Below are 21643 nucleotides of genomic sequence, written 5' to 3'. Positions count from 1 at the left end.
TGCAAACTCCAATACGACAGCTTTGTAATCCTTTAAACAGCAAATAGAATCTTTTTTTTCTTTAGATTTATTTTCATCTATTTTTATTCCCTTGCAGACCACTTTCTACCATATATCCTCCTGCAACTGGGAGGGTGGAACACACTGAATGATAAATGTGCTGAGTGTATAAGGTAAAAGGCCACTGCCAGCAGAGTCACTGTACAAGACAAACCGGGTAATAGACCGAAAACCTGCTGAAATTAACAGACTAGTCTAATTTATAAAAAGACACATACAAGAAAGTTATATATTTGAGAGGATAAAGGGAATCTCGTTGAATTAGTGAGCCTCAAAGGATCTGTATTTATTTCAGACAACTACTAATGGCATTTTGCACTTAACTGGAAGGAGGCACAATTAGAGTGACAGAAATAGGTCAGGAATTCAAATATATATATATATACTATATGCTCCTTAACTCTGCAGATTGCAGTGCCTCATTTCCATGCTCCATCTGGTAGTGTAACTGAGATTAGTTCCAGAGTGCAGCAATACCATCACAGTTGCTGCTAGCCAATGACCAATTACTTATTCCACATTAGATTAGTGAGAAGGGTATGGGCCCGTAAGATAATGGTAACTATAGTTGAGCAATATGGTGTCTTTATAGAAGCATAGAAGATAGGAGCAGGAGTAGGCCATTCGGCCCCTCGAGCTTGCTCCGCCATTCAATGAGATCATGGCTGATCATCCAAATTCAGTACCCTGTCCCTGCTTTCTCCCCATATCCCTCAATCCCTTTAGCCTTAAGAAATATATCCAACTCCTTCTTGAATATATTTAATGAATTGGCCTCAACTGCCTTCTGTGGTAGAGAATTCCACAGGTTCACCACTCTCTAGGTGAAGAAATTCCTCCTCATCTCAGTCCTAAATTGCTTACCCCTTATCCTTAGATTGTGACCCCTGGTTCTGGACTTACCCGCCATCGGGAACATCCTTCCTGCATCTAGTCTGTCTAGTCCTGTTAGAATTTTATACGTTTCAATGAGATCCCCTCTCATTCTTCTAAACTCCAGTGAATACAAGCCCAATCGACCCAATCTCTCCTCATACGCCATTCCTGCCATCCCAGATATCAGTCTGGTGAATCTTCGCTGCACTCCCTCCATGGCAAGAACATCCTTCCTCAGATAAGGCGACCAAAATTGCACACAATACTCAAGGTGCTGTCTCATCAAGGCCCTGTACAACTGCAGCAATACATCCTTGTTCCTGCACTCGAATCCTCTCGCTATGAAGGCCAACATACCATTTGCCTTCTTGACCGCCTGCTGCACCTGCATGCTTACCTTCAGTGACTGGTGCACAAGGACACCCAGGTCTCGTTGCACTTCCCCTTCTCCCAATCTATTGCCGTTCAGATAATAATCTGCCTTCCTGTTTTTGCCACCAAAGTGGATAACCTCGCATTTATCCACATTATACTGCATCTGCCCAATCACCCAACCTGTCCAAATCATACTGGAGTTTCTCGGCATCCTCCTCACAGCACACACGCCCACCCAGCTTTGTGTCGTCTACAAACTTGGAGATATTACATCTAGTTCGCTCGTCTACATCATTAATATATATTGTGAATAGCTGGGGTCCTAGCACCGATCCCTGCGGTACCCCACTAGTCACTGCCTGCCACTCGGAAAAAGACCCATTTATTCCAACTCTTTGCTCCCTGTCTGCCAACCAGTTCTCTATCCAAGTCAGTACCTTACCCCCAATCCATGTGCATTAACTTTGCACGCTAATCTCTTATGCAGGACCTTATCGAAAGCCTTCTGAAAGTCCAAATACACCACATCCACTGGTTCTATCAAAGATCTATAGAAATAAACTCATTTTCAAAACATCAGGATAATATTGAACTGACCCGCTGCACAATCCAGCTGTGCAATATTCAGCAATAGTATATCATCTCACTGGTTGGAAAAAAGGTTTGTGCATAACAGCACAATATTAATAAGAATATTAATAAATGAATAGGCGTACATATCTTTATCAGCACTTCTGCTGTGAGCACTGGGAAATAAGAGATGTCACTGTTGAGAGGACAGGGGCTTGCGAGAGGATAATTGTCTAGCAGAGGCTGAATGGGAACTGACTATAAGATACCAACTCAGAGTAAACAACAGCAAATGTATCCAATACCAGTTCCTTTGGGGAAACTTGGAAATTGGCATTTGAAATTGGTTAAGCGAGGTAGTCACCTGGGGATTTCATGTTGGCAGTTGGCACAGTGGATCACAGGTTACTTAATCATCACTGACATAAGCTGCCGGTGGCTAAATTGATTATTCTGGAATTAACTTATTAAATGGTCTTGTACACTACATTGTCCCCAGAAAAACATTAGGGTAGAAATTCGTTATACGGCCCACCTGATATTCAGTTCTGTTGACGTCAATAGAAGTGAACATCGGGCCAGGCATGTAACAGGCAGCGGATGCGATGCCGCTCATTTCTACCTCATTAAGTGCAAGCCAGATACTTCCCCACATGGAGATGGGGGAAATCTGATGGAGTTATTCCTCACTCCTGTGCCACTCTCACACAGCTCCAAGTGACTGGTTACAGACTTGGATTGGCATTGGGCTGGAAGGTCACCTGTTCTTTCAGTCATAGATGGTCTTTAGAAAAAAATGCCCTAAAAAACACAAAGCTTAGATGGGGGAAAAAATGAACCTTCTCTGAGCCTCACCATCTTCAAAGGACTGGAGATTTAACCCCAACTATTTACCCAGTTTTGATGTTATTCCTGCGCATATGATCCTTATAGAACTGATGAGATTCATGTGATCATGATTGACAGATTTAAGAAACAGCCAACTCAGTTTCAAAATTCTGATCTTCCTACCCCGCAGGAATAAAAAATTAATCTTCTTCTGCTATAAGATAATATATCTTCAGCTTTAGAAAAAACAGCCTCTCATCCTTTGTCTGTTGTTCTGCAACTAATTCCATGTGTGCAAACAGGATACTGAACATGAAGAGATGGCCTACTGCATGAGCCTATTTGTGTTAGGACAACTTGTTTCAGACCAAAAAAATGTCAACATTTGAAACGGCCAGAGTTTCGCTACCAATGCAAGCACGGCAAAAGGCTCCACAGAAGGGGATAAAATATCAGTAGATTTCAGTTCCTTTAAAAGGTGTCAGTGCATCTTTAGTTCTGAGAAACAAAATAAAAATAGAAGTGTATGGAGTCTACATCATTCTAAGAAAAGTAGTCATCTTTAATTTAAATAAAAACTATTTTTATCCATAGCCCTCAAACTTTCAAATTACTTGGTACTAATTAAGATTTAAATTTTATACTGATTAAAGGAATTAGCGTTTGTGCATCCAATTACTTCATTATTTTTGGCTCTTTTGAGAGGATGAAGTAGTAGACAGGGAACGGAGATTCCAAAAGGCCAACACTTTGGTCAACTTTCGATTTTCTTTTTACATATTCTGTATGAATAAAGTTAAACAACAGAGTAGAGGAAACTGAAGCATCAGACACAAGAGTGGTAGCGATAGAAATCTTTCCTTATTTCAAGCAGCGCTATACTCCAGCTTGGTACACACCCAAACAAATTTATCAAGACAAGGAAGCCAACTTGTAAACAAATCCCAGTTGTATGCAAGTTTCCTAAATTTCCCTCCTCCCAGTGCCGCCAAAACCCATGATTTCACCTGCAGTACAATTCTGCTTATTTTTAAGCAAGTCTTTTGCTTCCATGCAAACCGAATTAGGTCTCTGCAAGTCCACCCCAATACTTGGGTGACAGTGCTGTCAGTGCAAGGGTGCAGTGCTGCTTCTTGTCCCTCTCCAAATGGGAGAAAGCAGGAAAATGTTGCTGTCAGGCAGGGCTTCCCCATCATCTATAGTGCTAGTAACAGAGCTCCATACAATTTACAGCTCTGTTGCATTCAGTAGGGCTTTTTTTGTTGATGGGATGATGGAGTGCTTTTGCTAACTGAATAGTGAGAGAGAGGAGCAGCACTGAATCTTTGTACTGGCAACAGATAATGGCAACAAGACAGCAGGAAATGGGAGGGCAGGAGAACAACAGAGCAAAAGACAAAGAGGGCTGTATGGGGAACAAACAGAAGACTGAAGACACGATGGGCCAAATGGCCTCCTTCTACACCATAAATTTCTATGATTCTATGATATACAACACTTTGCTTTTCAAATTAGACTGTCATTATGTTGAAATACCGCCCACCTAGTAGCTAGCTTTCTTTGCTAAAAGCCAGATATAGTATCACTGTTGTCGGAGTCCATCTGACTACTCATTACTGGGCTTTATCTAATTGGGCCTATGCAACAGAAGAGCCATTTCCACCATTTCTCCAGGGTTTCCGCTGATCTTCCATCGAAGTTACAGTGAACAATTAGGAAACCCACGTAGAAATAACTGCCATCTATGTAAACAGTTTTCAACACCTTCCATAAGTAGTGATTCGATGTGTTCATGCAACAGTTTTACTATTCAATCCTCCCTCCTTGAGGCTACACTCACTTTACATAATTTTTCAAACTTATTTTACAATGGGCTCAAATGGGTTTTTGTATGTAAATTCATTTTTATTGATAAATTGATTCAATTATGAAATTTTAGTTTGGATTCAATGTGTGGATAAGGGCAATCATAAATCAGCTTATTGTGTAGTAAGATTTTTCTTCCAAAACATTTGTGCATTGATTTGAACAGAAATAAGCTGTAAATTAATGGAATCTAAATACACAATATTAAGGGGGTATATATGCGTTGTGAGCATACAAGTTGTGAGCAAAAGGGTCATTGTGAGTATAAAAAAGTGAAACCTATTATATACTTGCACAATTTTTTTCTCACATTAGCGACAGAGGAAAATATTCCTCAAGATTTTATTAATTCCCGGGAGATCACATGGGTTCGGGGGGATGCAGAGTGATAGAAGATTTGAGGTTAGGATCAGATCAGCCATGATCTTATTGAATGGTGGAGCAGGCTCGAGGGGCCGATTGGCCTACTCCTGCTCCTATTTCTTATGTTCTTATGTTCTTATGTAATTTATATTTTAAACAAAACATACTAAAAAAGACACAAGCTAGGCACAGTGATAAAATGTTCATAAAAACCTATGTGAAGCAAATTGAATCAAACAGATTATCAAATAGAAAAATGTTAAATAAATTGACACTGTTCCATTCTGTAAGCAGAGGATGCAGACAGGGAAAAGCTTCAAGAGCCTAACCTCATCAGACAACTGTTTTCATGGAAACACGGATGTTTTAATATGTCCGATTGATACCATCTATCTGCTGGTTAAATGTATGTAAAGCAAAGCAGGTTATTCATTCTTGACCTAACAACTTCCAGCCTGGACAATTCCTTAACTATTGAACTACGTTAGCTGAATGGTAGAGACTCAGTTAATTATCACTGAGCAGTGTGCTGTTAACAGCTTTGATAGCAGCGTCAGAGAACAAGCTGAGCAGACCAGTTCAGTCATGAGCCTTCTCTAAAATTAGCTGCTATGACACACGACAGGCTTGTTCCACTCTAGCAATTATTGTCACGTCCCTGTCATTTATTTGAATTCAGCTAGTTTTATTGTAGCTCAAATAATTCCAAATACCCGGTTGTCCTCTTTTCAATGACACTGTGGAGCAAACAGAAAATCAATGTGTGTGTCTCAATTCAGATTAGAACTTTTAAGCAGCTAATTTGAGTTAAAAGATTACAACAACTTGCATTTATATAGCGCCTTTAACATAGTAAAACGCCCCAAGGCGCTTCACAGGAGTGTTTTAAGACAAAAAATTTGACACCAAGCCACATAAGGAGAAATTAGAGCAGATGACCAAAAGCTTGGTCAAGAGTTAGGTTTTAAGGAGTGTCTTAAAGGAGGAGAGAGATAGCGAGGCGGAGAGGTTTAGGGAGGGAATTCCAGAGCTTAGGGCCTAGGCAACAGAAGGCACGGCCACCAATGGTTGAGCGATTATATCAGGGATGCTCAAGAGGGCAGAATTAGAGGAGCGCAGATATCTTGGGTGGGGGGGGGGGGGGGTTTGTGGGGCTGAAGGAGATTACAGAGATAGGGAGGGGCGAGGCCATGGAGGGATTTCAAAACAAAGATGAGAATTTTGAAATTGAGGCATTGCTTAACCGGAAGCCAATGTAGGTCAGCGAGTACGGGGTGATGGGTGAACACGACTTGGTGCGAGTTAGGACATGGGCAGCCGAGTTTTGGATGACCTCAAGTTTACATAGGGTAGAGTGTGGGATGCCAGCCAGGAGTGCATTGGAATAGTATTACAGTAATAAACCCCAATTAATAGTTGCCTCTGAAACTTTGTGCTATTTAACTGACTTGGTGTGTGTGTTGGGAATTATAGTCTGATTAAAATACTAAATTTGGGAGGTTTTAGGATCAGATTATAAATCCCAGCAATAAGGAGAAGCAGCATAAACAGGTGAAACGTTAAAATTACTTGTTAAGAAGAGTTCCTTTTTGTATCAAATGAAAACTAACTCTCGAGTTTTCATTAATTAGTAATGCTCTACTTAAATAGTAGGCGGGTAACAAGGTTTTTCAGACTAATACACACGCACACAAGACCCTTTTAAAAAGATTAGTAGGTCACTGCAGGGAGATTTCCTGCAAAGAAATAGAAAAAAATGTTTTCCAACTCATGAAACAGCTCCAGCTTCCATAAGGAACAAAATAGCAGTTGCTATTGGGCACTTTCTACTCAATCGTAAGAAGTTTTGATTTTGTTAAATCGATTCCATTCTACTATGCAGTTTTATCGAAGGCCTTCTATAAGGTATCGATGGTAGACTAAGGTCAGAGCATGTGGAGTCAGGGGACAAGTAGCAGAATGGATAGCAAACTGGCTACAGAACAGAAAACAGAGAGTAGGGGTTAAAGGTAGTTACTCAGATTGGCGGACGGTGGGAAGTGGTGTTCCACAGGGATCGATGCTGGGACCACTGTTGTTCACTCGTTACAAATTTGATTTGGACTCAGGAATCGGAAGAACAATATCAAAATTTGCGGATGACGCCAAATTGAGGGTATAGTTAAGACTGAGGAGGACTGCGACAAAATATAAGACATCAACAAACCTGCAGAGTGGACGTGTACATGGCAAATGAATTGCAATATAGATAAGTGTGAGGTGGTGCATTTTTGCAGGAGGAATAAGGAGGCCACCTACTCCTTGGAAAATAAGAGTCTAAATGGGGTAGAGGTGCAAAGGGATCTAGGAGTACAGATTCACAAATCATTAAAAGCAGGTTAACAAAGCCAAAAAAAGTGCAAAGTACTGGAGTTCATCACTAGAGGAATATAATTCATAGCAGAGGAGTTATGTTAAACTTATATAGAAACTTGAAAGACCACACTTAAGAGTACCATGAACAGTTCTAGTCTCCATATTACTACAAAGATACAGAAGCACTGGAGAAGTGCAAAAAAGATTTACGTAAAAACATAAATCGCAGCAGGAGTAGGCCATACAGGCCCTCGAGCTTGCTCCGCAATTCAAAAATATCAAGGCTGATCTTCGATCTCAACTCCACATTCCCACCCTATCGCCGTGGTACTCGTACAAGGATGATACCAGAACTGAGGGGGTACAACTATCAGGAAAGACTGAAAAGAGAAGACAAGAGGGCGCCTGATAGGATTGGGCAGAATCAACACGGATTTATGAAAGGGAAATCATGTTTGACGAATCTGTTAGAGTTTTTTGAAGCTGTAACTAGCAGAATAGATAAGGGGGAACCAGTGGATGTGGTGTATTTGGATTTTCAGAAGGCATTCGATAATGTGCCACACAAGAGGTTATTAAACAAAATTAAGGCTCATGGGATTGGGGGCAATATACTAGCATCGATTGAGGATTGGTTAACGGACAGAAAACAGAGAGTAGGAATAAACAGGTCATTGTCGGGTTGGCAGGCTGTAACTAGTGGGGTAGCACAAGGATCAGTGCTTGGGCCTCAGCTATTCATAATCTGTATCAATGATTTGGATGAGGGGACCAAATGTAATATATCCAAGGTTGCTGATGATACAAAGCTAGGTGGGAATGTAAGTTGTGAGGAGGATGCAAAGATGCTTCAAGGGAATATAGATAAGCTAAGTGAGTGAGCAAGAACATGGTAAATGGAATATAATGTGGGGAAATGTGAAGTTATCCACTTTGGTAGGAAAAATAGAAAAGCAGAGTATTTTTAAAATGGTGAGAGATTGGAAAATGTTGGTGTTCAGAGGGACCTGGGTGTCCTTGTACACGAATCACTGAAAGCTAACATGCAGGTACAGCAAGCAATTAGGAAAGCAAATGCTATGTTGGCCTTTATTACAAGAGGATTTGAGTATAAGAGTAAAGACATCTGACTGCAATTATATAGGGCCCTGGTGAGACCACACCTGGAGTATTGTGTACAGTTTTGGTCTCCTTACCTAAGGAAGGATATACTTGCAATAAAGGGAGTGCAATGAAGGTTCACCAGACTGGTACAAAAGCAAAATACTGCGGATGCTGGAAATCTGAAATAAACACAGAAAATGCTGGAAATACTCAGCAGGCCAGGCAGCGTCTGTGGAGAGAGAAACAGAGTTAACGTTCTGACGAAGGGTCATCGACCTGAAACGTTAACTCTGTTTCTGACCTGCTGAGTATTTCCAGCATTTTCTGTTTTTATTTCACCAGACTGATTCCTGGGATGGGAGATTGTCCTTTGAGGAGAGATTGAGTAGACTAGGCCTATATTCTCTAGAGTTTAGAAGAATGAGAGGTGATCTCATTGAAACATACAAAATTCTTACAGGGCTTGACAGGGTAGATGCAGGGAGGATCTTTCCCCTGGCTGGGGAGTCTAGAACCAGGGGTCATAGTCTCAGAATAAGGGGTCGGCCATTTAGGACTGAGATGAGGAGAAATTTCTTCACTCAGAGGGTGGTGAATCTTTGGAATTCTCTACCCCAGAGGGCTGTGGAGGCTCAGTTGTTGAGTATATTCAAGACAGAGATCGATAGATTTTTGGATATTAAGGGAATCAAGGGATATGGGAATAGTGCAGGAAAGTGGAGATGAGGTAGAAAATCAGCCATGAACTTATTGAATGGCACAGCAGGCTCGAAGGGCCAAATGGCCTACTCCTGCTCCTATTTCTTATGTTCTTATGTTCATATAGTGGTCTTTAAAATTATGAAGGGGTTTATTAGGGTAAATGTAGAGTAGATGTTTCCACTTGTGGACTGTGGGGGAGTCCAAAACTAAGGGCTATAAGTATAAGATAACTACTGATAAATCCAATAAGGAATTCAGAAGTAATGTCTCTACTAAGAGTGGCGAGAATGTGGAACTAGCTATCACATGGAGTGGCTGAGGTAAATAGCATACGTGCATTTAAGGGGAAACTGGATTAGTCCATGAGGGAGAAAGGAGTAGAAGGATATGTTGACAGGTTGAGATGAAGTAAATGGAGTTAGAGGAGGCGGGGGTGCAGCATAAACACCAGCTGAATGGCATGGTTTTGTGCTGTAAATTGAATGTAATAATTCCCATTTCGTATTTAAGCTCACATTAATCAGGTTACAAATCATGGGAAGGTGTGTTGTTGCATCAAAACAGTGATCATCTTCTGATGAGCACGGTGCCACACATATGAGGATTACAATCAATAGTTATATAGAATGTCTTGGTACTCTTCCCATTTAACAATTTTTATTTGAATAAAATGCACTTTGGTCAGTACTTTTTTCTCCATGATTGCTCCCTGAAATAGTCAGCAGCCAAGAGGACAAATCACCACTATAGCTTCTTCATAGCTTCTATCGGCACCACTCTTCAGCCTCATAGAAGGGATATTAATGTACATGCAAGATTTTCTTTCCTTTCTATTAATTCGGCACCTTACCTATGCTCAGTGTTGTGTCCAATGACCTGGCTACGATCATGAAATCACGAGGTAAGGAGGCTGCGGCGTGAAGGTGTCAAGTGGCAATGAGAAGAAACAGACGAAGGAAAGAAGCTACTAATCTTTCACAACACTATCGTGGGCTTCCTGATTGCTCAGCTGATTGCCTGAGTCATACAGCTCAAGCAAGTTTTTTGGGGGTTTGCTAATCTCAGTTGGGGCAACAGTCGGCATGTTACAACTTGTGTCAGCTATTATAGATTAGGGAAGGAAAAATAGCGGACATGCTTTCTAATTCTAAAGGTGCACATATGTAGAGGCTGCATTGGAATAAGATCAGGCTCGGCTATGATCTCATTTGCTCTCTATCCCATTGTTGAATAGCCCTCTGGCGCTCATTGCTTAGGCTCAGACATTAATCTGGCTACTTGGGCCATGTACTAGAGCACAACCAGAGCTTGTGGAACTTAACCAGCAAGGAATCAATACTTGGAGGGGAAGGGAGTAAACTGGGGAAAGAAAGGGAAAAAAATGTGGCATATTTAAAAAAAACATATGGGATCATTGGCTTTATAAATAGAGGCATAGAGTGCAAAAACAAAGTAGTTATGCTATTCCTTTATAAATCACTGGTTAGACTTCAGCTAGAGTATTGTGTCCAATTCTGGGGACTACATTTTAGGAAGGATGTCAAGACCTCAGAGAGGGTGGAGAAGGGATTTACCAGAATGGTACCAGGGATGATGGATTTCAGTTATGTGGAGAGGCTGGAGAAGCTAGGATTGTTCTCCTTAGAACAAATAACATTAAGGGTAGATCTAATAGAAGTATTCAAAATTATGAGCGGTTTTAAAAGAGTAAATAGGAAGAAACTGTTTCCACTGGCAGGAAGGTCAGTAACCAAAGGACACAGATTTAAGATAATTGGCAAAAACGCCAGAGGGGAGATGAGGAGAATTTGTTTTACTCAGCCAGTTGTTGTGATCGGGAAAGCATTGCCTGAAAGGGTGGTAAAAGCAGATTCAATAGTAACTTTCAAAAGGGAATTGGATATATACTTAAAAAGGAAAAATTTGCAGAGCTATGGGGAAAGAGCAGGGGAGTGGGACTAATTGGTAGCTGTTTCAGACAGCCGGTACGGGCACGGTGGGCAGAATGGCCTCCTTCTGCGCTGTATGATTCTATGACTCTATAATCATTAAGTTCTAGAGTTTGGTCTGTCTGGGCTCCAATATTCTTCTCTATTTAAAAGAACAAAATGCTACTATAAGTAGTAGTCAATTCATTACCAATTGCCAGATAATCGTAAAACAAACTTATGAAAATTCATATCCCTAAACAGTTTAAAGCTAAAAGTTTAAAATCCTAAGTAAATGCTTTCTATTTTCTCAATACATTCCTCTACTAATGCTAATGGTGGCTGATTCGTGGCCATTCAACAACAACTTACATTTATATAGCACCTTTAACGTAGTAAAATGTCCTAAGGTGCTTCACAGAAGCGTAATCAAACAAAAATTGACACAGAGCCAAAGAAGGAGACATTAGGACAGGGAAGAGGTAGGTTTTAAGGAGTGTCTTAAAAGTGAAGAGGTTTAGGGAGTGAATTCCAGCCAGCCGAAGGCAAGGCCACCAATGATGTTGTGAAAGAAGGGGGTGGCGGGGAATGGACAGAGGCCAGAGTTGGAGGAACACAGAGTTTTCAGAGGGTTGTATGGCGGGGGGAGGTTACAGATATAGGGAGGGGTGAGGCCATGGAGGGAGTTGAACACAAGGATGAGAATTTTTAAATGAAGGCGTTCAGGGACTAGGAGCTAATGTAGGTCAGCAAGCACAGGGGCGATAGGTGAACAGGACTTGGTGCGAGTTAGGATTTGGCAGCAGAGTTTTGGATGAGCTTAAGCTCAAGAAGGGTGGAAGATGTGAGGCTGGCCAGGAGAGCATTGGAATCGTCGAGCCTGGAGGTAATAAAAGCCTGGATGAAGATTTCAGCAACAGAGGGGCTGAGGAAGGGGTGTAGATGGGCGATATTATGTCGGTGGAAATAGGCGGTCTTGGTGATGGAGAGTATATGGGGCCGGAAGTTCTACTCAAGGTCAAAATAGGATGCTGAGGTTATGTACAGTCTAGTTCAGCCTGAGACAGTGGTTAGGAAAAGGGATGGAATCAGTGGCTAGGGAATGGAGTTTGTGGCGGGGGCTGAGGACAATGGCTTTGGTTTTCCAAATGTTTAATTGGATGAAATTTCGGCTCGTCCAGGACTCGATGTCGGACAAGTAGTCTGACAACACAGAGGATGGGTCGAGAGGTGGTGGTGAGGTAGGGCTGGGTGTCATCAGCGTACATGTAGAGCCTGATGTGTTTTCAGATGATGTTGTCAGGAGGCAGCACGTAGATGAGAAATAAGAGGGAGCCAAGGATAGAACCCTGGAGGACTCCAGAGGTAACAGTGCGGGGGTTTAAAGAGAAGCCATTGCAGGAGATTCTCTGGTTATGACTGGATAGTGAGAGTGGAACCAGGCGAGGGCAATCCAACTCAGCTGGACAACAGAAGAGAGGTGTTGGGAAGAAGATGGTGTGGTCAACCATGGCAAAGGCTGCAGATAGGTTGAGAAGGATGAGGATGGATAATGGCATCAAGGATGGAGGTGAGGGTGTGATTGAGCAGATTGGTAGCTGCAGAAGTATCGTGGCAAATGGTAGGCCAAAGCTAGATAGTTGTCAATTCTGAAGTGTCATTGTAAGTGACGTTGGGGAGAGTTTTTCCAGGTGCACATGCAAAAGTAAGTGAGCTTGGAAGGGGGATGTGCGTGGTAAGGAATGCAAGTGGTAAGGGATGCAAAGGAGTGGTCAGAGATGGCCTTATCTGTTGTGATGATGGGAAAAGAGGGCCACAAGATCGAGTGGATGGCCATGAAAATGGGTAGGAGAGTTTATATGGAGGGAGAAGTTAAGGGAGGACAGGAGGGCAGTGAACTCAGTAGAGAGATGGCAAGGTTCAGGTTGCATCAGCTGTAGAACAGTTTATTTGAAAAGAGGAGCTTTCATACATTATACACAAGTCTATAATACAACATTTTTTAATTGAACCCACATACTGCAGATATCTGGATCCTGCTGTTCCTGTGTAGTCCACATTATGTGTAGAATAGACTCTGCATTAAGTCTAAGAAGCAAATTTAGTAGCTTTGCTAGTTTTGTCTCAGCTTGCCAGTGAAAATTAATGCAATTAGTCATTTTCAGATTCATTTACTTATGTGGAACGTCTCTGGGATTCTAAAAGTGACCTTGGCTACATCATCAGACAACCTCGGTTGGGGCTGGGGAGAGGAGAAATTGACAAAGTGAAGAAATTGGGCAGAAAATGGAACTCCAATTCACTTAATATTTTCTGAAAAAAGTCATCAGATCCTGCAACCCTTCCCGTATAATGGAATCTTGGAACACAGGGAATTCCGTAAAAGAATATTCCAAGGACATCCACATAAAGTGCCATTAAGTACAATCTCAATCAGATTTTTTTTTAAGTTACAATCTGAAACCTGGTACTTAAAGACACTTAAATGATAATTTGAATTTCCCACTTGTCCCAGTGCTTGAATCATCTTGCTTTTTCGAGTATGCTGACACTTGAAGCTGATCTAAGATGACTTGGGGATAGTTACATACAGAGTCTCTATTCCAACACTTCAGTGTTGTGCCTGTTAATTTATAACAACCGAATCCCTCTCAGCCAACAATCCAGATGTACTTTTTAGCTCTTGGAGTAGTTCTAAGAGTATAAATGTGCTTTTGTGAGCATTTTCTGGAGCATTCCTTTAAAGTGATGGGTTGACTTAGTTGCATCTGCAGTCCTATCTTCAAACCAAACTTCAGGCCAGTTGCACCCCTTCTAACTGCTAACTGTATTTGAAACCATTTAAAATCTCAATCCAATAGCCACAGGATAAACCAAACATTGCGCTGGGTGACTAGGCACCCATGGCGTGCTGTTCCTCATTAACTGGACCTTAATAACTCACATACAGTCCTCGTGAGGTATACATCTTCCCCATTTGTCAAATGATAAAATCACCAATGTGATACCATTTCTGTGAACCAGCCTCTTCTTTCATGCACGTGTGAAGAATCCAATTCCACTTTACATGATGTGTGTCAATCATACATACTAACCATCCAAGCTCCCAACGCATAAAGTCAAGTTGAACACCATGTAATGGCAGAGGTTTTTGTCCCCTTTCTGTAGGAAAACACCTTTAATGTTATGAGATGGAGCTGAGCTCTGATTATGTTGCAGTACAGAAGCAGCAAGTTAAAAAAAATCCAAATTTGGTAAGATTAAATACTGAGGTATGCAGTCGAAACTATTAACAGTGTGTATGGTGTGTTGCAAGAAATGTTTAAAGGTACTTAATACCACAAGGTCAAACACAGGGTTTAGGGCATCGGGAACTTAAATCTGGTGTACTGTGCCACAAATCAATGCAGCTACTCAAATGTTAGTCTGAAGGCTTGCAATTCAATATGCCAAATAAGAACCTAATGCAACCACAAATAACAAACTTCTGTACTGCAATGTAACAATTTGAGCTTCACATCGTGTGCAATAATGGCAAAATTGAGGTCTGTAAATCTTAATCAATGAACAGGGCTGTATAAAACAAATTACACAAAGCATAATCTATTTGTGGCAAAATGCTGTTCTTTCTGAATGATGGGAATAGGCATGATCTACAAGTGTGACACTTTACCACAACTTTAGATTAAGAACCATATGGTGGAACTTTGAACTTCAGCAAAAGTGTATAACAGGCATTATCAGATTGGTTGCCCGTTATGCCCGATTTCCTTTCTATTGACTTCAAATGGGGGAAAAAAAATCAGGCAAGGCATATTACAGCCAGCTGATCCGATATCATCTGTTATACACCCCTACCTTTGTTGCAAGTTCTGGTGATACCACTTTCTTATGTTTTAGAGAGTATGTACAATGGATGTGCTTTTCAAGGTTTCATTAGGAAGCAAGATTTGAAAATGAAAAGCCTTTTTCAATATTATGCTTCTTTCTCCTTCAGAATTTTATTTTGGATGTTTACCTTTCAAAATAAAGTCTCAGGGCAATTGCTTGTTTTAGCAATGAAAAAAACCACCATTAATTTTAGCTTGTGGAACCAATGACGTTGATGGATAAGGTGGACATATCCAATTGTAATGGGATGCTGCATCTTTGTGAGAAGACAGCTGTGCATTATAGCAACTACGAAAACATCAGGGTGATTCCTGTAAAAGAGCTTGTGTCCCACAAATGTAGGCAAATGTGTCCTGCTAGCATGATCAGTCGGAAACCTGCACTGACGAACGCAAGCATACTGAATACTATATGGCTGAATGGATATTAAATGGAACATAGTATGAGCCTTTATAAATAAGGCAGCAAGATGGAAGCAGCAAATATTGATTTATCTACCAACCGTATTTTGATTAGGGCCCATTAAGTAGAAGCAAGACTCCCCGTGCTTGTCGCTTCTCATGCATGAGGAGAGATTAGGAGGTATCATCGCTGAGGGCAGAACGAAGAGCCCAGCACCCAGGAAAGACGAGAAAGAAAAAGAGCAGAAGATAGGTTTAGATTCCCTATTAGTAAGCAGCAACAGGATTGATCACTCTGTTGATCATGGAAAGATGTTTATTATTGTTCCAGTCAGATTGTCCAGGCAAAAACAATTAGACTGCAAAGACAGCAGTTGCAGGACCAAAGGATACAGCAAAAAGAGCACCAGGAAGTTCTACTGGGAAATTCACTCCATTTTTTTTTATATCACAATACAACAAGTCAAAATGGCATGTAAACAATGACTCATTTAAATATTTACAAACTCTACATTTAAATCCATGGAAAGTTATGTATCATATTAAAAGTAATTACAGAACTTGTTACAAAAATATATACCCTTACAGATAGATGAGACCCATCATTTCGATGGAGATCAAAAAAAATTCAAAAGCTCAGGAAGTTCAGAATTCTATTTGTGGTAACTATATATATATTTTTAAAAATAATATATAATCCCATTCATTTGGATTCAAGAGAGATGTTAGTAGATTTAGCTGTTCAAATTCAGCTTCATATTTTCCTGCAAAACTTCATAAACCTTTCAAGGAAGCAGCAAGTCATTAAACAAGTCATAAAGAGGATCTGAAGTTATTTCTTTTGGGTGAATCAACTTGTTAAAGAGAAAATATCCCTTAGAAAGGGTCTGGAGTATGGGTACTGCAGAATGCAAGTGGTAAAACTAGTCTGTATTTATGTAAAATTTCCACAGGCAACAGGTTGTTCTGTGCTGTTAATGAAAAGCTAAATGTCCATAACTAAAAGAATGGCTATAAAATATGATGTTTTCAAATGCTTTACATATAATAATGATAATTTAAATTAATAAATATTAGAACACTTGTATTCAAGTTTTGGCCACATGGTGTAAACTCAGATTGCAGTTTCATTCCTATTGAACTAAATTACATTAGGTTTTACAGTTGTGTACTCAGTAAGCATTTGAACTACAGATAATTTAATACAGTAAAATATGTTTTAGTTGCAAGATGTTGTCCTGACTACTCTGTTATATATCCTTATATTTACTCCAGCCCATTCTAAAGCAAAACAGCAAATGTGCAGAATTAGAACCAGCTGATCAGAACCAAATACTGTACATAAGCGTAAGACATTTGTGAAAAGAAGAAAAAAATTCCCAGATCTTAACAGAAAAAAACGAGAGAGAGAAAAAAAATCACTCATTGTGTGACAGTATGGGAGAAAGTAACATTTTCATAGGGCAACCCACCATATTCTGGCACATAACCATTTCCACGTTTCAGAACTAGGCAGACTCTTCGACCACCATTTTTAATCAGTTCTATAGCACGAGAATGCTTCATGTTCTTGGTCGTTTCTCCATTGATCTCCAGAATTTCATCTCCAACCTAAGAATGAGATATAATCATAAATGTAAATAAGATTTCACAAGAGCAGCACAAGGGGACCCTTAAGAATAATCATGTCAGATATTTCCATACTGGTCAAAGATTTTTTATTATCTCTTCCAAATTTCTCCTCGTTTCTTCCAAAGCTGCTGAGTCATACTGGGGTCAGGTTCCTCAGGCAGCAGGTGCCATGTGGCGAGTGTCATTTGAAAAAAAATTCGATCATGGGATGTGGGCATCGCTGGCAAGGCCAGCATTTATGGCCCATCCCTAATTGCCCTTGAGAAGGTGGTGGTGAGCTGCCTTCTTGACCTGTTGCAGTCCACGTGGTGAAGGTACTCCCACAGTGCTGTTAGGGAGGGAATTCCAGGATTTTGATCCAGCGGCGACGTAGGAAAGGCAATATATTTCCAAGTCAGGATGGTTTGTTACTTGGAGGGGAACATGCAGGCGATGGTGTTCCCATGCGCCTGCTGCCCTTGTCCTTCTACGTGGTAGAGGTCGCGGGCTTGGGAGGTGCTGTTGAAGAAGTCTTGATGAGTTGCTGCAGTGCATCTTTTAGATGGTACACACTGCAGCCACGGTGTGCCAGTGGTGGAGGGAGTGAATGTTTAAGCTGGTGGATGAGGTGCCAATCGATGGGCTGATTTGTACTGGATGGTGTCAAGTTTCTTGAGTGTTGTTGGGGCTGCACTCATCCAGGCAAGTGGAAAGTATTCCATCACACTCCTGACTTGTGCCTTGTAGATGGTGGAAAGGCTGTGGGGAGTCAGGAGGTGAGACACTCGCCACAGAATACCCAGCCTCTGACCTGCTCTTGTGGCCACAGTATTTATGTGGCTGGTCCAGTTAAGTTTCTGGTCAGTGGTGACCCCCCAGGATGTTGATGGTGGGGGATTCGGCGATGGTAATGCTGTTGAATGTCAAGGGGCGGTGGTAAGACTCTCGCTTGTTGGAGATAGTCATTGCCTGGCACTTGTGCGGCACGAATGTTATCTGCCACTTATCAGCCCAAGCTGAGGGTAAAGGCAGGTGATGCTGAGGGTAAAGGCAGGTGATGCTGAGGGTAAAGGTCACAGCTTTGTCTATTTCCGACCAAATCCAAGGTGTGTACACACACATTTTCCAGCATGATCAAGAGCGGGAACCCTGGCTGATTTGTTTCCTCTCCACAGTTCAGGGGTACTGAGGCCAAATATAGTGACCCTATCACTGCTCAGACTGAGACAAGCTCACTCCGCACAGAGCAGGAATTGAACCTCGGACCTTCCTAGTCTTTATGGCTCAGTAACACAGGGTGTTTTGCACTTAAAAGTAGGTGGTAGATTTTTAAACAGAAATTCACAAACAAATGCACAAATAACCGCAACAAATTGGGTGGTGTACAGAAGAACTGCAGCTGATGTGTCATTGCGTTGAAAAATAACGTGCCTTATTGAATGAAATGACATGGAAGTGTATTAAAATCTGCATGCAATTATTAAGCTGCATCACCAGCTGGAAAACCGACAGGGGGATAATTGAAATAATCTGTGTCTATCTGCCTGACTGTCACATGAACCCCTGGAAAATACAATCACAACTTGACGAAGCTTGTAATTTTATTAGTTGCCAAAAATTACATCCAGTGAAATAAAGTTGATCATTTCAAGACACCATGAGAATAGATAATGCTAAATTGGATTAAGTCAGGCACTTTTATCTCAACAGCCCTTCAGATTCAGTCCAAATGTTTGCTCACCAAAGTACTACAGTGATTACTGAACCCTCTGAGGAGTGCAGTAATATTTATGTACCAACAAATTTGGGACAGGAATGTCATGAATTAGAATATTGCGTGGATCTGTGTATTTCTTAAATCCAGCGTTGGTGGAAATGAGAAGAATTTTTGGAGATGAGACAAGAACCAACATAGGTGCAAACTGGAAAAGATGTTGAGCTTTCAGGAGTTACAAACTTTTTCAGATGTCCAAACGTGCACAGCTTTTCTTTCATGTAGCATCTGTGAAAATGGTTTCCTGCCCAGTCTCTAATCAGGAATAACTACAATTAAAGAACCAGCCAGAAGGAAAGAATATTGTGCATAGAATATTTGGACAAACTTTAGAAAAAACATGTAATCCTGTTGCATTTTGCAGTGCACTACTGAGATATTACTAGAATCTCACTGATTTAAAGAGGATTTTACCTGTATAAATACCAATTTCAGTTATAAAAAATAGCAATACATGGGGGTGGGGGTGTTGGGCAACTTTAACCTAACTTCAATGGAAAGTAAAATTGGGTGAGTTGTAAAATTGATCCAATCCCACCAGTTTCCCACTGGAAACTTACCCCCATGCAGATTCCAGAAAGGATGTACTGAACCTATGCTTTTAAAGTTTCCTGATGCAGAAATAAATACTGGCAAAATGAACTGAAACAGTATAGCCTCAAAGTAATCTGCGTGTGCTACGTGTATTGAAATAATAAGCGAGATTTATGATCTTGTTACACATAGCACACAGAGAAAATCTTCTCCCACCCATATAACTACGAGGACCTTAAATGAATAAAAAAGGCTCGTCTGAAAAAGACTGGCAAAAAGACACAAACTAAGACAGGGAGATCAATCTCAACACAGTAATTTATTGAAACAGTTGCTAATCTGCTCATGTAGTCATTTCAGGACATTGTATTGGAACCGTTCATTGTCCTTCTGTGTTGATGCTCTTTATTATTGCTGTTTAACACTTCTGATCTGCATGCTTAATTTAATGTTTTCTTATTAATATTTATGATCTGCCATTGCAATCAAGGCAAGTTAAGGTGAAGAAGCATCTTATTGCAAAAGTAAATGAATTAATTAAAAGGAATCCAATTGCTATAAACAGTCTTGAAGTTATATTTGGTTTGCAAACGACAGCACTGATTGTTAATATACATCTTCACCTCATGTCAAAGCGAAGGATCAAAAATCACTCAGTATGTACGTCTTCCTATTCATTATTAGCTCATCATGCATGCACTGATAATCTTCATAAAAGGGAAATTATAGAGTAATGGAGAGCAATTCTAATGGAGTAGGACAGGTCAGTCACAGTATCACTGTCAGGAAGGGCAAATGTCGTTATTCCCAAACTTTTTGACCTGAAAACTAGAGCTTCATCATTTTAAGCTAACAGATATTTACATTTCTACCCAGGTTGCCCCATTGCAGATTAGGGTCACTGTAGATTATTCACCTTAAGTGAAACAGAAAAATCAGAACTCATGATAAGCATCTAGGTTTTGCTTGGAATGACAGCTGTGCAACCTGATGAATTCCTAGCCTTTTCTGGTCATTCAATTTCTCTAATAGTTGAGTTTGTAAACTCATTTGGAAGTTATGATATTATCTTTCAACTGCATTAAATTACTCTACTTCACAAACTAGAAAATTCAATCTTAAGCTAAAATCAATACTTTAATTAAATGATACTCAATCAACTGATGCAATGCTTCATCCCTCACTTGACCCTGCATCTTTTAATTTTTGCAGAAGAGATGTCAAACCCCATTAGCTTGGCAGCATTTTTTAAGGATAGACTATAATCTATCCCGGGGAATTATAGACCGGTAAGTCTGACATCAGTAGTGGGGAAAATGCTAGAGTCCATTATTATCTACATATATAAGAGGATTCGTCTGTCTGTCTGTCTGTCCGCTATACACTCAAAAGTTATAGAGCGTACCTACACATATGTTATATCAAAAGAAAGGTTATGATTAGGGGAGTGTCATAGGCATATTTACTTTTTGGTCAGACAAAAATTGTTTGGACAGTATACAAAAAACGTTCAAAAATCCACTCATTAGCGGTTGACCAATCCTACCGCTCATTAGCGTTGAGTGACATGATGGTTGACCAATCCTACAGTTCAGTGGTCTGATGGTTGACCAATCGGTGCGCCATGGGCGGGACCTAATCCTGCAGCCTCCCGAAACGTCGCCGCCATTTTTTCCCCTTCTTTTCCTCAACAGCGAGCGGGGCAGCTGCGTCGGCCCGCCGGAGCGGAAGCTGAGTTGGGGTCACTCGGGCCGGGCCTCACAACCGCTCGGCCCGAGACACAGAGCAGGGGAGCGGCAGCGGCCGGCCGTCAACCGCGCAGCCCTCTAAACTGCCCTGGCAACGCCGGCCCCCCCCAGCTAGTAAAAGATGTAATAGCAGAGCACTTGGAAAACAGTGACAGGATCGGACAAAGTCAACATGGATTTACAAAAGGTAAATCATGCTCGACTAATCTACTGGAATTTTTTGAGGATGTAACTGGTAGAATAGATAAGGGAGAACCAGTGGATGTGGTGTATTTGGACTTTCAGAAGGCTTTCGATAAGGTCCCGCATAAGAGATTAGCGTGCAAAGCTAAAGCACACGGGATTGGGGGTAAGGTACTGTCTCGGATAGAGAACTGGTTGGCAGACAGGAAACAAAGAGTTGGAATAAACGGGTCTTTTTCCGAGTGGAAGGCACTGACGAGTGGGGTACCGCAGGGATCGGTGCTAGGACCCCAGCTATTCACAATATATATAAATGATCTAGACGTGGGAACTAGATGTAATATCTCCAAGTTTGCAGATGACACAAAGCTGGGTAGGCGTGTGTGCTGAGGAGGATGCAGAGAAACTCCAGCAAGATTTGGACAGGTTGGGTGATTGGGCAGATGCATGGCAAATACAGTAGAATGTGGATAA

At 41.0% G+C, this 21643-nt stretch overlaps 1 protein-coding gene across 8 annotated transcripts in view; it reads right to left on the bottom strand.

Moving 5' to 3' along the window:
- Window positions 1-21643, bottom strand: part of magi1b (membrane associated guanylate kinase, WW and PDZ domain containing 1b) — a 532630-nt gene that overhangs the window by 6643 nt on the left and 504344 nt on the right. For 6 of the 8 annotated variants that reach the window (XM_086001484.1, XM_086001485.1, XM_086001488.1 and 3 more), the window contains one exon: window positions 16792-16930. In XM_086001484.1, coding sequence (XP_085857610.1) covers window positions 16792-16930 — 139 coding nt within the window. Of the gene's footprint in view, window positions 1-15420; window positions 15510-16791; window positions 16931-21643 lie in introns of all 8 variants that reach the window. The other 2 variants (XM_086001489.1, XM_086001492.1) reach the window with 1 other exon arrangement.

The sequence above is a fragment of the Somniosus microcephalus genome, chromosome 11 (genome assembly GCF_052327205.1).
Source record: "Somniosus microcephalus isolate GS21.2 chromosome 11, FLI_Smic_1.0, whole genome shotgun sequence".
Taxonomy (NCBI): domain Eukaryota; kingdom Metazoa; phylum Chordata; class Chondrichthyes; order Squaliformes; family Somniosidae; genus Somniosus; species Somniosus microcephalus.
The sequence above is the reverse complement of the archived record's forward strand: the minus strand, read 5'-3'. Positions and strand labels throughout refer to the sequence as shown.